Source organism: Aquarana catesbeiana, linkage group LG04 (assembly GCF_042186555.1).
Source record: "Aquarana catesbeiana isolate 2022-GZ linkage group LG04, ASM4218655v1, whole genome shotgun sequence".
Taxonomy (NCBI): domain Eukaryota; kingdom Metazoa; phylum Chordata; class Amphibia; order Anura; family Ranidae; genus Aquarana; species Aquarana catesbeiana.
The window spans coordinates 487,945,824-487,963,468 of NC_133327.1; the positions used below are offsets into that span (position 1 = coordinate 487,945,824).

At 43.9% G+C, this 17,645-nt stretch overlaps 1 protein-coding gene across 1 annotated transcript in view; it reads left to right on the forward strand.

Moving 5' to 3' along the window:
- MAP4K3 (mitogen-activated protein kinase kinase kinase kinase 3) overlaps positions 1-17,645 on the forward strand; it is a 1,235,976-nt gene that overhangs the window by 781,456 nt on the left and 436,875 nt on the right. The window contains exon 20 of the mRNA XM_073628950.1: positions 4,743-4,785. Coding sequence (XP_073485051.1) covers positions 4,743-4,785 — 43 coding nt within the window. The remainder of the gene's footprint in view (positions 1-4,742; positions 4,786-17,645) is intronic.

The window sequence follows — 17,645 nt, forward strand, 5'->3', positions numbered from 1 at the left end:
TCATCTGACCAAACTATATTCCCCCAGTATTTCACGGGCTTGCCTAAATGTTGTGCAGGAAACTTTAAACAAACTTTGATATGCTTTTTCTTCAGCAATGGAGTCTTGCATGGTGTGAGTGAATACAGGCCATGGCGTAACGTACGTTACTTATTGTTTTCTTTGAAACAAATGTACCTGCTTGTTCCAGGTCTTTCTGAAGCTCTCCTCAAGTGGTAACTCTTCTGATAATTCTTTTCACTCCTGTGTCAGAAATCTTGCGAGGAGCACCTAATCGTGGCCAGTTTATAGCTAGCCAAAGGCATTAGATGACAGTCAGATATGCATGTAGCATCCAACCATAGAACATGTAAGCATTCCATGCTGATTCCTATAGATGAGGTAATGAGGAGAATAGCTACACACACACCTATAGTGTGGACCTTATCTCAGGGGAAATGGTAGTGGTCAACTGTAAAATCCAACAAAGCGGTTTGCTAGTTCTTCAGGGAATGATCAGCTGGGATATCTGCTGAGATATACAGACATGAGGATCACTGTGTCCTACAGCCAAGGTCAGGCAGCCATCTGTTCTCTATTAGATGCTATGTTCTAGTTGTTTCATACTTTAGAGCAGTGATTCTCATTCACCGAGCCTCAGCCTCCCTTCTGACGGGCGATAGCTGGAGCAGTCAGTCTTTGCAGAGCCTGCAGTTATATTTGCCCTCATTGTAGATACTAACAGCCGCAGGTACCACTGTCACAGTCTGAGTCTGCACTGTTTGTTTTCCGTTGAGCATTTCCAAGCATTTGCCCCAGGGTAGTGAGAGGGGTAGTAAAAAGGGCCAAAGCCGACAACATTTCAAATATGGCTGTGTGGACTACACTGTAGAAATTGAATGAATGTATTGTTTTTTCTTTCGTCTTTAAAATTGAGCTCCAATAAAAGGTAATGTGTGAAGGGTGACTTTATGTGGTAGCTCCTGCACTATATCAACCAGGAATCAATAAGTTGCTGCACATAGCAGTCTTTCATGATGATCCAACCAATTGATTGCCGTGACAGGATTTTCAAAAAAGTGGACTGCCACCACGAGTAGCGGCTGGTGCTCAATCTTATTGGAATCCATGCATCCTATGCCCTGCATGTAGATTAGGGGCCAGACACATGAATTAGTGGGGCGGCGTCCCTAATGGACGAGCCGCCATTGGCTACCACCCTTAGTTTAGCAGGGTTTAGCATAGAGTATACCACCGGGATAGCTCGTAGTCATTTCTTGATCTCTGTAAGCTTTGCCCTTTGTTTTTGGATTGCAGCCAATAAATCAGGGTAAATGGAGATTTTAGTACCCTGAATCTCCATGTTAGGTGTCTGCCTGGCCAGCCGAAAGATAATAGTCCTATCTTTACAGTGTAATAACTTCAGCAGGAATGGACAGTCAGGGCCCCCTGGTGGTGGTGCTCGAGATGGTACTCTGTGGGCTTTCGCTACAGAAAAAAATGCAGAGAGGTTATCTTTCCCAAAGGTTTCAATCAGGCAGCATTCAGTGAAATCACCTGTTTTTTTTTCCTTCTGCCTTTTCAGGCATTCCCACTATACGCAAGTTACTATGTCCGAGTCTGTTTTCCATGTCTTCAGTTCCGGCTGCAGTGTCAGTTGCTTTGGTGGATTTTGCACGAATGTCTTGCAATAGTGGAGGTAATTCGTCCTCACCCTACCCTTTAGGGCTGTAGCTCTCTCCCTAATTTTCTGCATGTCATGCCTTATGTGAAGTAAATCCTCTTTCATACCCTTTACTTCTGCTGATAAGTGAGTTAGAGAGGATCCATAGGTGTGTACAGCGGTAAGCATTTCTTTCAGTGTGGGTTCCCTGGTATCAGTGTCTGCGTCTACTATAGCCACATGTAATGGCAGTGGGGAAGTACTCACTGTGGTCCCTGGAGAGGCAGGCATCCTGGCGAGAGCTGTAGGCCGTATTGCACTGAAGGGCTGTGGTGAAGAAGTCATTCGAGCTGTTGCAGAATGGGAAGAGGGAGAGGGCTTCTGCAGAGTCTTGCCTTTGCTTGGATTGTGAGAAAACTTCCCAAATTTAGCTGCCACTGTTTTTTGGTGGTCCTTCTGTGCACACTAAGGCTGTGGGGAGTCGTCATGGTGAGTTTGCCGGCCATCTGCCCGGGGGGCACTCCTTCTTTCTGGTCATGGCTGCGGGTTTTTCCGAGGCAGGAAGAATGTCCCAGAGGGTGTCAGCACACAGGTAGCGAGGATTGTGGGCTTAATATCTAAGAATGAGTCTCGCAACAGGATTATTTTCAGGAGTCCGTCGGAGCTGCAGTGAAGCACGTCTGTTCACATGAACGGCCAAGCCACACCCCCTCACTGTTTGCTTACATGCTGTGCACACTGTGTTAGTAGGTTGAGCCTACCTCACAGGGTACACAAGGCAGGATGCAAAACATTGCTTGTGAGCAACAGCAACAAAACAGCATTTGCTTAAAGTGAAACGCTGCCCCTTCTCTTATTAGCATTTGGCATGGAAGAAGAGGTTGCTGGCATCCTAATCAGCAGCAGTGAGTCTGAAGTTGCGGCCATCTTAAACAGAACCAGGCAAGTTGTAAATGTGAGTAATGCAGAGTGTTGCTATGGGGTAAAGCGCAGAAGGAGGGTGAGGGGCTTTCTGCTGTGAATTAGAAGTTCTTAGAGTTTAAGGCTTGGTTTACACTTCTGGGATCGAATTTTGAACACATTTTCGGTGCGAATTTGTATTGCAACTTGGATGTGGTTTGTATTTGCTGTGGGGCCAAAATTGTGCTCTAATTGCACCAAAGTAATACAGGAACCTTTTCCAAAATCACGCTCTGCTGAGTTGCATTGATGTGAACCGGTACCATTAAACGCAATGTGTTTCCCATAAGCAGAACTCCAGGCAAAGGTTTTGCTTTTTTTTAATCTGCAGTATAAAAATAAGTTAAATGAAATGTACACATTCCTACCTGCACCTTGTGTTTTTCCTCTGCTAAGATGTGCATTTATCATGCAGTTTCATGGTGTCAATTGTTGCTCTTAATGCATTACTGTCAGTAGTGCGAGACCTGAAACCTCCTGTGAAGAAATTACATATCTAACAAGCCCTGGGTCTCCCAGTCTATTGCTTGTGTAGTTTGAGAGTTACACTGTAATTAGATCTGACACAGACACAGAGCATTTACAGACACACAGAGAACTCCCATGCAGCTGGAAGATGTTTTCTTATTACAGTACCACTTACACATTGGTGATGCAACACAGAGCAGATGACAAGGCATGCATTGGAAGCTGTGTGACCCGGAACAGGAAGATGTCTTGTCTCTTCGAAGAACAGGGACAAGCTAGTTGCAGCAATATATGGACAGAATCAATCAGCCATGACACTACAAAATGCATCCACTACATATGAGCCCACCATTACAAGGTAAGTCAAACAAACAGCACAGGGAACATAACTACACTACTACAAAGGGTTCTGTGAAATGTCAAGAGAGGTGAACAAACAACACTGCGGTTCTGTGTATGAGAGCCGCAGCTCTAATAGCCAAAGCCAATCAGAAGTACAGAGAGCGCTATGCTGCCCAGACTGAATAAAAGTGAAAATGCTAATGAAATTACAGTGATATCTAAAATGGCAAACACCTAACCTATTTTTACATTGCATATTTTTTTTTATTTTTTTTTTTCGGAAATTTGTTCTGCTTTAAATTCAAGGTGCTTGTGTGGGATATGGAGGTTATTGGAGAAAGTTATTGAAGGGGTGGATGCGATTGGGTAATAGTCTGCTTACCTAATTTAAAACTCATGCTGCTGCCGTACATATAATACAGTTGTGTTGTAATTTTAAGCGCATTTCACACTTACCATCTTGTCACTGGCAGCAGCTGGCCAGTGACAGTATTGCTAGGAAACATTGAAGTCAGTTACTTGCTTCTATGCCCACAGCATCCTTCCCTAGTTGGCCAAACAAACAAGACTTGAAGTGATTGTAAAGTCTCGTTTTAAAAATAGATAAATAAACATTTTATACTTGCCTCCTCTGTGCAGTTGGTTTCGTACAGAGCAGCCTGGATCCTCCTCTTCCCGGATCCCTCTTCATTGCTCCTGGCCCCTCCCTTCTATCGAGTGCCCCACAGCCAGCAGCTTGCTATGGGGGCATCTGAGCCGCGTCACAGCTCTGTGTATCCATTCAGACATGGAGCCCCAGCCCCGCCCCCTCTCTCTCCCCTGATTGGCTAACTGACTTTGACAGTTACGGGAGCCAGTGGCATTGCTGCTGTGTCTCAGCCAATCAGGAGGAGAGTCCCGAGCAGCTAAGACACTCGTGGACATCGCTGGAGAGATATGGGGTTCAGGTAAGTAATTAGGGGGTGCTGGGGAGGCTGCTTCACACAGGTTTTTTATCTTAATGCATAGAATGCATTAAGATAAAAAAAACTTCTGCCTTTTTCAAATCCTTTAACTCTATGCTGGTGCCAAAGATTCTGCAGCTTTTCAGATTGACACTGAGGTATATACATTTTTTTTTTTTTTTTTTTTTTTTTGCAGCTTTGAAGCTTTTTTGAAAGAATTTGCAAGACCCCAGTCTAATAGAGTTTTTAAACTACTGCTTTAGAGCAGTCTTGCCTGTATATGTCTAAAATGCTTTGTTTTGAATTTTAGTCAGATCCTGTGCTGTGAGGGTCATTTTTGGTGTTATTTTGTTTATTTACTTATTTTGTGTGCCTTTCTTTTCCAGTGCTACCATAAAGCCCAAGGTGCCACCACCTTTACCGCCAAAGGTTAGTGCTGTATGTTTGAATTTTTATATTGCTATATTAATGTGGTGTTTTTTTAGTCACATATTTAATGTCTACCAATTCTTCACCGTACCACAGAATACAGGGATCATTAACATTCATTGTTTCTTCAAAGAAGCTTGTGTGCTAATATCTTTATCAAAAACACACACTAGAATATGTTTTGGGTGGAGAGTATATAACACTAATGAAATGGCTGCTTGGATGACATACAGTACAGTAAGGAAAATAATTATTTGATCCCCAGCAGATTTTGTCCACTTACAAAGAAATGAAGGGTCTATAATTTTTACCATAAGTGTATTTTAGATGATAGAAACAGAATATTAACCAAAAATCCAGAAAAAACACGATACAAATGTTATAAAATGAGTTGCAGTTCGGTGAGTAAAATAAGTATTTGATCCCCCAAGAAAATATATTCATAGTGAAAAGACCAGGCCTGGGCATGTAGGTCCTTTACAAAATGATCTGGAGTGGGTGACTGCGAACAAAGAGAAGGCACATTTATTAAAAGCTTTCTTCAGCTAGGTATGTACAAAGGAGCATGGGGGGAGCTCAAGTCCATAATGGGGATAGTATTGACACAGCCCCAAATGATCCACAATGGCTCAAAATTGATATGGTCCAGAAATATTTAGACAGAATAAAGGTGGATAAAGCACCTGGACCAGATGGCTCCCACCCACAGATCCTAAAAGAATTGAGCTCTGTCAAAGCCATTGTTTCAAATTTTTAGGGACTCGTCAATGACTGGAGTAGTACCATTGGATTGGCATAGGGCCAATGTGGTGCCTGAAAGGTGCAATTTCACCTTTAATCACTAGTCCTGACTAATATCTACTTCTCTAATTATAATTATGACCGATTCCGTTGCTTTCATACCCAAATATATCTCTATGCATAGGAAACAGCATATATGAATAATTGACACAGCAAAGTTGCTTCGTACACTGTTCGATTTTATTATCCCAGACAGGGTGTTAAATATGGATAAAAGATAGGTGTTACTGACCATCTTCCGCCAATAAGGGGTACATATCCAAATGACACAATTCCTTTTAACATACTTTCTTTTTGAATAAATTTTATTGAAAATTGTACATATCAAATTCCAAGACAAAAGATTGTTTACATGAGATAGGTATTTCTGTATACAAAGTGATGTCTTAAAGAGGAAGTAAACCCTGATGGGGGGCAAAAGTAAAGCATAATGGGCTACTATGCATCGCATAGTAGCCCATTATGTGTCACTTACCTTCCTTCCGGGGCCGCAAACTCCGGCTCTGTGACTGGCCGGAGTCCCATGACGTCACTCCCGCACATGCGCACAGGAGCCGTCAGTCACGGCGTGACCCCCTTAAGAAACGGCACAATCTGCCCTTTCTAAAGTGCGCATGCGCCGCAGATATCGGCGCATGGCTTTATTGTAAATATCTCCTAATGGAAGTTTAGGAGGTATTTCCAGCACCTACAGGTAAGCCTTAGTATATATCGCTTCAATACATAGCGTATATTATCCCATGATACAGAGTCAAATGCCTTGCAAAGGTCTAACAACAATAGCATGCCCTTACGCTTGCCATGGTTGTCCCAGTTTGAATGTAGCGCTGCTATTATATTTATCACCCGTCAGGTGCCTGTCGATTGGGAACAAATCCTTCTTGGTCCGGATGGATATAACTGGATAGAAAAGTATTCATTCTAGTCGCTAAAATTTTAGTCATCAATTTAAGATCCACGTTAATGAGTGAGATCGGGCGATAGTTGGCACAGTCCCCGTGGACCTTCCCTGGTTTAGGGATGACATATATGAAAGCAGCATTTTCATGCATGGCTAACGGGGAACCTCTTCTCAGTTCATTGAAAAAGCAGCATAGATGAGGTGTCAATAGCTCTGAGTACTTTCTATAATAATGGCCAGTAAAGCTATCCGAGCCCAGTGCCTTTGACGGGTTCAAACTTTTAATTGCTGCCTTGATTTCTCCCTCCGTAAAGTCGCCCTCCATTAACTCTGTGTGGTCCTGTGCGACCTGTGGAAGGGGGATATTGTGGAAGAATTTATCCGCTTGAGCTGTGGGGAATGGGTTCAGTGTTGTGTAAAGTTTAGAAATTTTTTTTTGAAAATTCTGCAATTATTAATTGGGGGTTTTGAGTCCGTTTCCCATCTTGCAGTAATCTTGGCAAGGCTGGATTGTATGGTCGAGGGGTACATTTCCTAGCCAATAGTGATGTAGGTTTGTCTCCCAAGGTATAGAATCGATGCCTAGACCAACGTAGATACTTCTCAGCCTTAGTGGTAAGGCTAACATTTAATGCCATACGTGCCGTTTTAATTTTATGTCTCAAATCCAATTGGGGATTACACTTTTGCTCTTGCACTATACGTTGTAACTCCTCCTCTTGTTGTATCGTTTGTGCATGACTGCGTTTGGTTCTGGAGGCTATTTGGATTAGTTTGCCACGAATTGTTGCTTTGTGCTGCCCAGTTAATACTAGGGGAGGTATCAGTTGCATGATTGTCAGTAAAGTATTGCCGTAGGGCAGTCTCTATTTCATTATAGACAAATAAAATGGAGGAGAGCTACACCCATAACAATAGATAAATAGATAATAATGAAAATAGTCCATAAGTCAATTCTTGAATAACACCACAGTGACTCCACACATTATGAAAGAGTGCCCAACCACCGCATAAAATGCCTGCTTACCAGATAGTAAGCAGAAAGAGGCGTTTGGCTGTAACCCAGCCACGGCCTTTGTCTTGCGCAGCTATCCTCCATTTTATTTGTCTATTTTGTGTGTATTCCACATTTGAGTTGCTGCCTTTGTTTTCACTTTACCAAGTCTAGCACAGTTTTTTCCTTTTTCTATTTCATTATAAATGGTGGGGTCATTAAGCAATGAGGCATTAAGACACGACATTGAGGGTTTTGGTCTAGTTCTCAGATCTGATAATGAAATCTGGACTGGCGAATGGTCAGACCACGAGGTGGACAGTAGTTTGGTCGAGTCAATGGAGGGAAGCAGTGGTGACAATGTAAATATATGGTCTATTCCTGAATACATTTTACGGACCTGAGAATAATGGGTATGATATCTGGTCGTAGGGTGGAGATCCCTCCAGATATCTATCAGGTCATGGGAGTGCAGTATCCAAGCCAGTTTGCAACCCTGTTTTAGGATGTGTTTCAAAATCGGTTTGTGTGCATTAGATCTATCCAGGGCTTAGTCCAAAGACACATTACTATCTCCCCCTATTATAACGTGGCCCAGCACATGAGGCATCAGTACTGTGAGCATGGGCTCAAAAAATTTTACTTGACCCACATTGGGAGCATACTATGAAATAAGGGTGATTGCACGTTCATTATTTTCCCTACCACCATGATGTATCTCCCCTCTTTATCTTTGATTACCGTAGTAGGAGTTAATGGGACTTTTTTCGCTATGCAAATCGCTACACCTCTTTTCTTATCTGGGCCATTAGACAGGTAGAATGGGGTATCTGACATTTAAGTATTTGGGGGCTGAGGTACGAGAGAAGTGTGTTTCTTGAAGGAGCAGTATGTCTATGCCCAATTTGTGAAAATTTTGGAAAGCCATCGTGCGTTTCGTAGGGGGATTAAAACCCTGAACATTGTGAGGTAAAATTTGAATTTTAGAGGAAAGGGTACTTAACATAAGGGTTTGGTAGAATGTACTCGCCTGTTGTCATTATCCTTCATCTCCTCCGAGGGCCTGGCACCTAGAATGAAAGCTTCGGGCATTGGAAGCAGGGGTGCACTGAAATGAAGAAACATTAGGAAGAAGAAAAAAAGATAGAATTAGTGTTGGGATGCAGTAAACTGGACCATCGCATACCAGCAAACCAAAAACAAAGAAACGGAGTCGTTTGACAGATTAGTGAAATCACAAAGGTCTGGGAAACTATAGTTCTCATCAAGTAGTGTGAGGTTGTCGCTCCCCACCTGGTAAGGACAAGCTCACTAACGGGGGGCATGCATTTCCGTCCCGGTCCCTTTCCATTCAAAGGATAGTAAGGGAATTGGGGAAAACCAGTCGAACAGATAACATTTCAGTCACAACAATAACATATTGCAATCTCATATGGTGGAGTCCACTCACGCAATATAGTAAAACCCCCCTCCCCCAGAACTGGGGTAACTGCATTTAGGGTATGTAAAACCACTAACGTAGAATAGATGAAAACATCTGGGTATGTCCCAAACCACTTGAGAAAGGCCTTTTGCAGGCAATTGGTGATTGTGATTATCACCGAGCGGGCAACCTCCTCAAATTACAGTTAAGACGGTCATCCATAGGATCCTGCGAGAGGAGGGAGTTTCTTTGAAGAAGGTCGCTGTTGTTGAGACCACAAAGGTGAAATTGGGCGAGCTCTGTTTTGCTGTAATTTGGGGGACAGAGACTCCCTAGAGATCAAGTCCATGCTCAAGAGGACTTCCTCTCCAGCTGGAAAGTTGGCAAAGGAGTGTGACTTGCCCTTATAGGTGAAAGAGAAGTGGAACGGAAATGACCAGCAAAATTTGATGGTTAGTTAGATGAGCCAGTAATGGTTTCAGAAATATCCGCAAATATTTGAATGGTGTGGCCCAGGAAGGTAATGTCACTCCTGGTGCGAGCCGTGGACATTATTTTTTCCTTGATTCTGTAGAAATGTGGGTTAACTATAACATCTCTAGGTAGACCATCCTGTCTAGGAGCCGTCAGAGCGTGATGCACTCTATCTATTTCCAGATGGTATGGTGAAATGTCTGGAATTAAGTCCTGCATCAGGACATTTACTGCGTCTTCCAAATCAGTTACTGCTTCTGGCAGGCCACGAATTCTAAAATTATATCGTCTGGACCTATTTTCCTGATATTCTATTTTGGCATTAGCCTGGTCCAATTGGTCTTGTAGAGAAGAAATCAGGGTAGAATTTTGATTAACCCTCCTCACTGTGCCATCCATCTTAAACTCAACGGTGTCTAACCATTCACCAATGCTGTGGAAATCATGCTTTATTTCAGCAGTGATAGACAGGCATGCTTTTGATAACTCCTGCTGGAGTAGTGCTGAAAAGCGAGCTAACAGAACAGAGTCCCCAGAGTATGGAGCTGGAAGTGGGGGGGGGGGGGGGGGGTTGTTCACTCCCTGAACTATTATGGATCAAAGCTATCTCTGCCATTTCAGACATATTTCTGTTCATGAATGAAGCTGGGGAATCAGCATAGTACAAACCCTCCCCCTGATATGCTGAGGAGGGAGAGAACTGTGGGGACTCACCCATCCATGGCTGGAGCATGTCTTCCTGTGACTGGGAGGAGAAGGGATCTGGAGCCCGACCGACTTGTGAGGCCGACGTACTGTGTGGTGAGGTGGCTGCTTGTGGGGTGGAAGCCGAGCCACGTTGCGACTTGGTTGCCTGCAGGGCTGCACATGAGTCTGTCCTCCGGTCAGACGCCATCTTAGGTGAGGGAGACTGATGTGCTGCCGAAGCTGAGTTCGCCGAACGGAACAAATAGGTGGGCAGAGGAGAAGTCTTCTTTGGTGGATCCCTCTCCCCTCTGTTGCACGATGCGGTATCCAAGCTGCAAGCAGTGTTCCTGATGTCCCAATCGCTGATTAAAGCAGGGAAAGTCTGGTGGCGAGCGGAGCAGGTCAGATCATGACCGAGCCGCGCGCATGTGCACTCTCCTTTTAACATACTTTGAACCAATCACAGTCATTTACTCTATCATTATAACTCATTGTCAACTTATATCATGTCACATTATATTATGCCACCCAGACAGATATAATTGCAGACCATCTTATGACACACACGTAACTTCCCGATGTCTGGTTTCGCTTTCAACACAGACTCACTTCTTGAACAACAATAATCTCATCTGATCTGCAAAATGGTAAATTTAAAGGCACAGTTGTGTATTAAATTACAAACCACAATATGAACATAAAGGGTGGCTTTTTTCCTTGATTCTTTTAATCCTTTCTTTTGTCACAAACGTGACAATCACATACCCTGTTGCTCCCAATATACCCCGACATTCACCTGGACTACTTTCCTATAAATGTACCACTATCCTAAGCATGTAAAAACAGAGAACAATAAACACATCAGAATTGGTGGATTTCAAAATCTCGGCTGCATAGCAATTGTCCATAAAATATAAAGGGGGAACGGGCGTGACAGTCCATAAAAGCAAGTGGGAGGGGCATAACAGCCTTTAGGAAATGGAAAAGAATGGAATCTCGCTAAAAGACTGATATACCTACAAATAATCACTAGTTCAGCAATAAATTCCTGAATGTATATCATCTGAAATGTGAACATTTGAAGAGTGTCATATCACCAAAAACATTGAATAATTATTGTTATAAACAATTAAAAATAATTGATAAATATAAACGTGAGTCCACACACATAAATGACTGTATCACCCATGTGATAAATACATTGATGTGAAAAGTCCATCAAAAAGCTGTGAAATCCTTGTTGGTGTAAAGATAGTGCTCGATCCACCACCAAAAGATGTAAGTTGGCCGCTTACCAGAGACTCATGATCCCCCACTACAGAAGATCAGAGAGAGCCTAAATAGGAATCATTCCTCTGGACCACATCCGATAAGCCAAGGTCTTTAGGATATAATAACATAACCAGAACATAGCCACCACATATGTGTTTCAAACTGCCACGTATTGACACCAACTCACAGATAGACGGATGCACCATGAAAGATAAAAGGCTCCAATAGTGTAAAACCCTAAACCTTTATTTAAAAATTAAATAATATTGCACTCACATAATCCTGGTAAAATAAGCGTCTGGAGACCTCGCTGATGTAGCCAATTATCGACCCATTTCCCTTCTGAATGTGGATGTTAAATTGTTTGCCAAGATCCTGGCTACTCGCTTGTCCTACCATGTACCTGCCTGGGTAGGCCTGGATCAGGTTGGTTTTGTCCCTGGAAGAGAAGCCAGGGACAACACCATTAAGGCTCTTAATTTACATCATTGGCTTACATCAACCAACAGAGAGGGCTGCTTTGTGGCCATGGATGCGGAGAAGGCGTTCGACAGGGTGGCCTGGGACTACATAAGTGCGGTCCTGGAAGCCCTGGGCCTGGGAAGTGGCATGCGGGCTTTTATTGAAGCACTCTACGCCAATCCCAGGGCGAGGGTCCGAGTGAATGGCCACCTGTCGGATGCCTTCCCGATCCATAATGGGACCAGGCAGGGATGTCCCCTCTCTCCCTTGCTGTATATCCTTACCTTGCAACCCCTCCTCCGATGCATCCGTGCAAATCTGGACATAAAAGGCATAGAGGTACGTCAGCGGAATTATAAGATTGCCGCCTTAATGGATGATATTTTACTCTTTCTTACATCCCCGCTGACGTCCCTGCCCAATCTAATGACAGTATTAGAACAGTTCAAAGCCATCTCGAATCTGAAAATTAACCTTTTCGAAGTCTTATGCGCTAAACGTCTCCTTGCCCCCCAAGACGGTACAGCTCTGTCAAGTGAACTTTCCATTTCGTTGGAAAACAGATGCTATTACTTAGGTATCCAACTCCCTACCAAGCTTAATGATCTGTATGAAAAGAACTTCGTCTCGGAATTGAAGCTTATTCAGCAGGACCTTCACAGATGGGAAGCCCCCACCATCTCCTGGTTTGGTCGGGCCTCGATTTTAAAGATGACGGTACTCCCCCGCTTACTGTATAAATTACAGACTATCCCCATCCGTCTGCCGCCCTCCTTCTTCACGGCATACAAGCGCATGTGCAGAACCTTTATTTGGGGAGCTAAGGTGGCACGAGTGGGGTGGGCAAAGTTAGTATTGCCAAAATCAGGGGGTGGAATCGGACTCCCAGACCTCTAGTGACTACTGGTTCTCCTTTTCAAATTTTTGTATTGGTAATTAACAAGCATCTGTTACAAGCATTTCAATACAAGGTATTGCATGTGTATTAAACAGTGCGCATCTCGACAAAACAATATAACGATGGTATAAAAAAAGGAAGGATTACAGAAGATGGATACTCTGTCAGATAATACAGGGTCCAGTAATAGCCGAAAATGCTAACATTAAGAGGGAGCAAGGTCCCTAATTTAGTTATAGTGGGCTTCTGGTGGTTATTCTTTTGGAGTCGGACATAAGAGCAGGCGAGACCATCTCAAGAAACAGAGTACAACACCAATAGTTATTGAAGGTAAATAAAAGGGAGGATAGAGGAGGAGAAAAGAGAGCAGAGTAGAGGAGATCCGAAAGGAAGAAGTGAGGAATAGCTGAGTGGAAGGGATGGGTCGGCCGGGTCGCACGGGCACAGGTGTGATTTCAAAAATCGTAGATGGTAATTATAACTATCCTAGGGTTCTAAAAGGCGTTTGTCTATATCAGTGGGCAAAAAGTGCTCTATCCACGGTTGCCAGGTTTTAAAGTGCTGGGGGACCTTATCTAGGATCGTCGCTTCGATTTTGCTGTGTGTCATTGCCTGAGTGATCCTATTTTTCATTTCAGCTATACTAAGAGTGGGTGTCTTCCAGGCCTTAGCGATCGTTTGCTTGGCTGCGGTAAATAGGTGAAGGAGGAGACGGAGTTGTGCTCTGGTGTAGTCTTGCGGAATAAGGTTGAGTAGGGCTATAGTTGGGTTGGGGTTTAGGGTAATTTGGTGGAGAGTAGAGGCCATTTGGAATGTTGTTGCCCAGAAACACTGCACCAATGGGCATGTCCACCAGATGTGCATGTGTGTTCCTCTGTCCTTGCAACCCCTAAAACAATTTGGGGGATATTCGGGTAGGAGTTTAGCGATTCTGGTTGGGACTAGATACCAACACATTAGCATCTTGTAGTTTACCTCTGAGGCAACAACATTTTGGTATGAATTTTTTGTGTTAGTCCAAATGGTCGTCCAGTCATCTGCCTCTAGATCAATATTTAAGTCTCTAGACCATCGCTGTGCATAGGTGGGGAGGTTTGAGGGTGGCGACGTGAGATGGGTATAAAGGCGAGAAATAATACCTGGAGCATGCGGGGCCGAGTCGCACATATTCTCAAATTCAGTTAGAGTATCTAGTCCAGAGCTAGATCTTATAGTCGTTTGAGCAAAATGTGCAATTTGAAGGTAACGGAAGCACTCTCTGTGTGGAAGATGTGCCTGCGATTGAATAGCTAGAAATGATTTTATAGTATCGCCATTAATTAAGTCACATATGCGAGTCAGACCCGCCTGGGCCCAGGCTTGGAATGTGGCTGGTTCTGTGTAAGCCGGGTAGAAAAGAGGGTGACCTAGAAAGGATAAAAGTGGAGAGTGTGGAGAGATCAGTTTGAAGGGGATCATCAACCTATCCCAGAGTTTGAGGGTCTGTTGCGTTATTGGGTTGGTTATAGGGCCCCATGCTGCAGGGGGAAGCCATAGCAAGTTGGTTACAGTAATTGGGTGAAGGTCAATGGCCTCGAGGCTAACCCAGAGTGGTGTTTCGGACTTAGAATGATATAGAATAGACAGGGCCAGTCGGGCCGCATGGTAGTAATGTAAAAAGTTGGGTATGCCAAGGCCTCCACTGAGCTTATTACGGGGTAAAACCGGCCTAGCAACTCTGGGTTTAGTGGGGCCCCAAATGTACTTAAAGACTCTGCTTTGTATGATCATATGGTAGTAAGGGGGGATCGCAATCGGGAGTACTCTATATAAATACAGTAATTTTGGCAACAAGGACATTTTCACAGCTGCAATACGTCCAAGCCAGGAGACACATAAAGGCTGGCAGGAGTTAAGTAGAGAAGATAGTTGGGTTAGCATTGGGAGATAATTGGATTGGAACAGGTTCAATGGGTCACTGGTCAGTTTAATGCCCAGGTAAGGTATTGATGAGGAGGACCAGTGAAAAGGGAAGTTTTGGTGAAGCAGCTCAAGATCAGCTTGTGGAAGAGACACATTGAGGGCTTTTGATTTAGTTTGGTTAACTTCTAACCCGGAGACCAAAGCAAACTTATCTAAGATGTTCATAAGGTTTGGTAGGGTAGTGTGTGGCGACGTAATAAACAGTAGTGTGTCATCAGCAAAGAGACACAATTTGTGCGTGGTTGAAGCTACCTCTAGACCTCGAATGTCAGGGTTTGCTCTGATCAGGGCCGCTAAAGGTTCGATCATGAGAGCAAAAAGTAGGGGAGATAGGGGGCAGCCTTGTCTGGTTCCTCGAGAGATGGGAAAGGGTTCTGAACAAAACCCAAAGTATTGTACGTATGCCCGTGGGTGGTTATATAGAGCATTGATCCAACCAAGGAAATGTCGGCCGAAGCCCCAGCGTTGGAGGATATAAAGCAGGTAGGGCCAGGAGACTGCGTCGAAAGCCTTTCTTATATCTAGGGAGAGGAGATGCATCAGTATTTTACGAGAACGGGCTAAGTGTTGCAGAAGGATTACACGTCTAACGTTATCACTAGCTTGCCGCTTAGGTATAAAACCTACTTGATCCTCATGTGTCAGTCCTCCAATAATCGGATTAAGGCGTAGAGCTAAAATTTTGGCCAGGATCTTTATATCCACATTTAAAAGAGATATTGGTCTATAATTAGACCACAATGTATTATCCGTATTTGGTTTCGGGATCATAGATATGAGCGCCGTCAATGTGTCTCGACCAAAGGAGTGCTGTCTGAGCAAAGCATTAAAAGTATTAGTGAGGAGGGGGGCTAGTTCAGTTGCAAATTTTTTATAATAGAGACTGGGGAGGCCGTCTGGGCCCGGACGTTTGTGGGGTTTGAGTGTCTTGATGGCTGATAAGACTTCCTCGACTGTGATCGTACTTTCCATAGACTCACGATTGGCGTCTGATAGTGTAGGGATTGGCAGATTATGAAAAAGCTTCTCTGCTTGACGCAAAGGAAATGCGGCTTTTGTCTCATAAAGATTTGCCAACTGTTTACGGAACTCTGAGAGTACCTTGATCGGGTTACTAATAACCGTGTCTTTAGCCAATCTGAGTCTGATGGGAACACGAACACGATCTGGCCTACGAAGGCGTAAAGCCAGGAAGGTATCCGGTTTATTAGCTTTGGTGTAGATCGTGTGGTTGTATCTACGAATAGCCTTATCAGCCGACTCGGCAAGAAGCATGTCTAGTTCAAGTTTAGTTTTTTTCAAAGGTAATTTTATGTGCTTCGGTAGGAGAGGATTGAAATTGGAGAAAACTATTATGGTAGTCTGACTCGAGCTGCTGCAGCTTAAGGATTCTATCTCTCTTGAGATGTGATGCAACTGAGATACATGTGCCTCTCACCACTGGTTTATGCGCCTTCCAGAGCAGTATGGGGGAGATATCCGGGGTGGTGTTGTGTGTAAGATAGTCTTTGAGGGTGATTTGGATATCCAGACAGTATGACTGGTTGGTTAGGAGTGTATCATTCATACACCATGATCTATTGGTGACTTGTGGTATCAAGGATGATACCGTGGTGAATCACAGCACAGTGATCTGTCCACGTGATTGGCTGGATATGGGAATGAAGTAGGAGTGGCGCGGATGCTACAGAAATAAAGATATGATCAATCCTGGAGAAGGAATTATGGGGGTGTGAGTAAAATGTATAATTTTTCTTTGTGGGGTTGCATTCTCTCCATGTGTCTAGGAGGGAGGCCTTTAGTAATTGTCTGCAAAATTGTGTAGAGGGGGTGTAATGCTCTGGAGTATAGGGTGACTTATCCATGTGTGGTTGTAGTACAGAGTTGGAGTCGCCACACAGGAACAAGGTTACAATGTGTTTTTACTACCTGCAGTAAGTGTGAAAAAGGGGTTTGGATTTGTATTGGGGGCATAATAGGAAACAAAAGTTGTTGCAATATCCTGCAACAATCCCACTAGAATTAGGTACCGACCTTCTGGGTCTTTTATTTCAGACAATAGGGTGAACGGCATGGTGTGATGGAAGGCCAGCAGGACCCCTCTGTTTTGTTCCCGCAGAAGCGATAAATACCTGTTGGTATTTAGAGCTAAAAAAGCTTGGGGTGTGGCGTGTAGAGAAATGGGTTTCCTGGAGGGCAACTACACTGGCCTTTAGAGATGCAAACGTTTGAAAGACCTTCACCCACTAGTTTCCAGATCTGCTGTGCGTTGACCAAGCTCACGGATTTCACGTGTCAGACTGTTAGTGATCTGGTCTGATGTTGTTTTTAGGGCCTTATGTAGCATTGTTTCCATAAGTCTGATAAAAGCAGATTGAGACATACCTGTCTGTGGGATGAGAGGGTAACCACCTGGATTAGATTGCATGTCATTGTCGTCCTCGCTGTCTAGTATATCAGACCGAGCGGGAGAGGATGCAGATTGTTCAGCCAGAGCTAATGTCCATTCACACCCTCTTGTCGGAGCAACCCTCCAGGCCTTTGATAGGGCGTGTAAAGTACACTCACTTTCAACTACGTATTGTGCGATCACCCCTATCAAGGGAAATCCAGACTTTCCCCCCAACATGGAGGGGGCCTTCCTATCAGCAGAATAGCCTTATGCAGAAATGCCGGTTAAACTCTTCTTTTCCAGAGGAAGGTTTCTCCGACAAGGTGAACTGGCATCATTATCTAACACAACATCTTTCCCCTTCTCGGCTTATATCCAATTGAAACATTTCCTGGACAGCCCTACGAATAGAGATAACTTTGCGTAAACTCCTACTGCCCTGGAATCACTATGCTCCAGCTCTTCTCCCCAGAGTCATTTAATCTCAAGGCTTTATGCCACAATGTTTGGAGAGCCTTATGCCTCCCTGAGATCGGAACATGCCTATTGGGAAGTTGAGCTGGACATAGTGATTGATGAAACCTCTTGGGATCG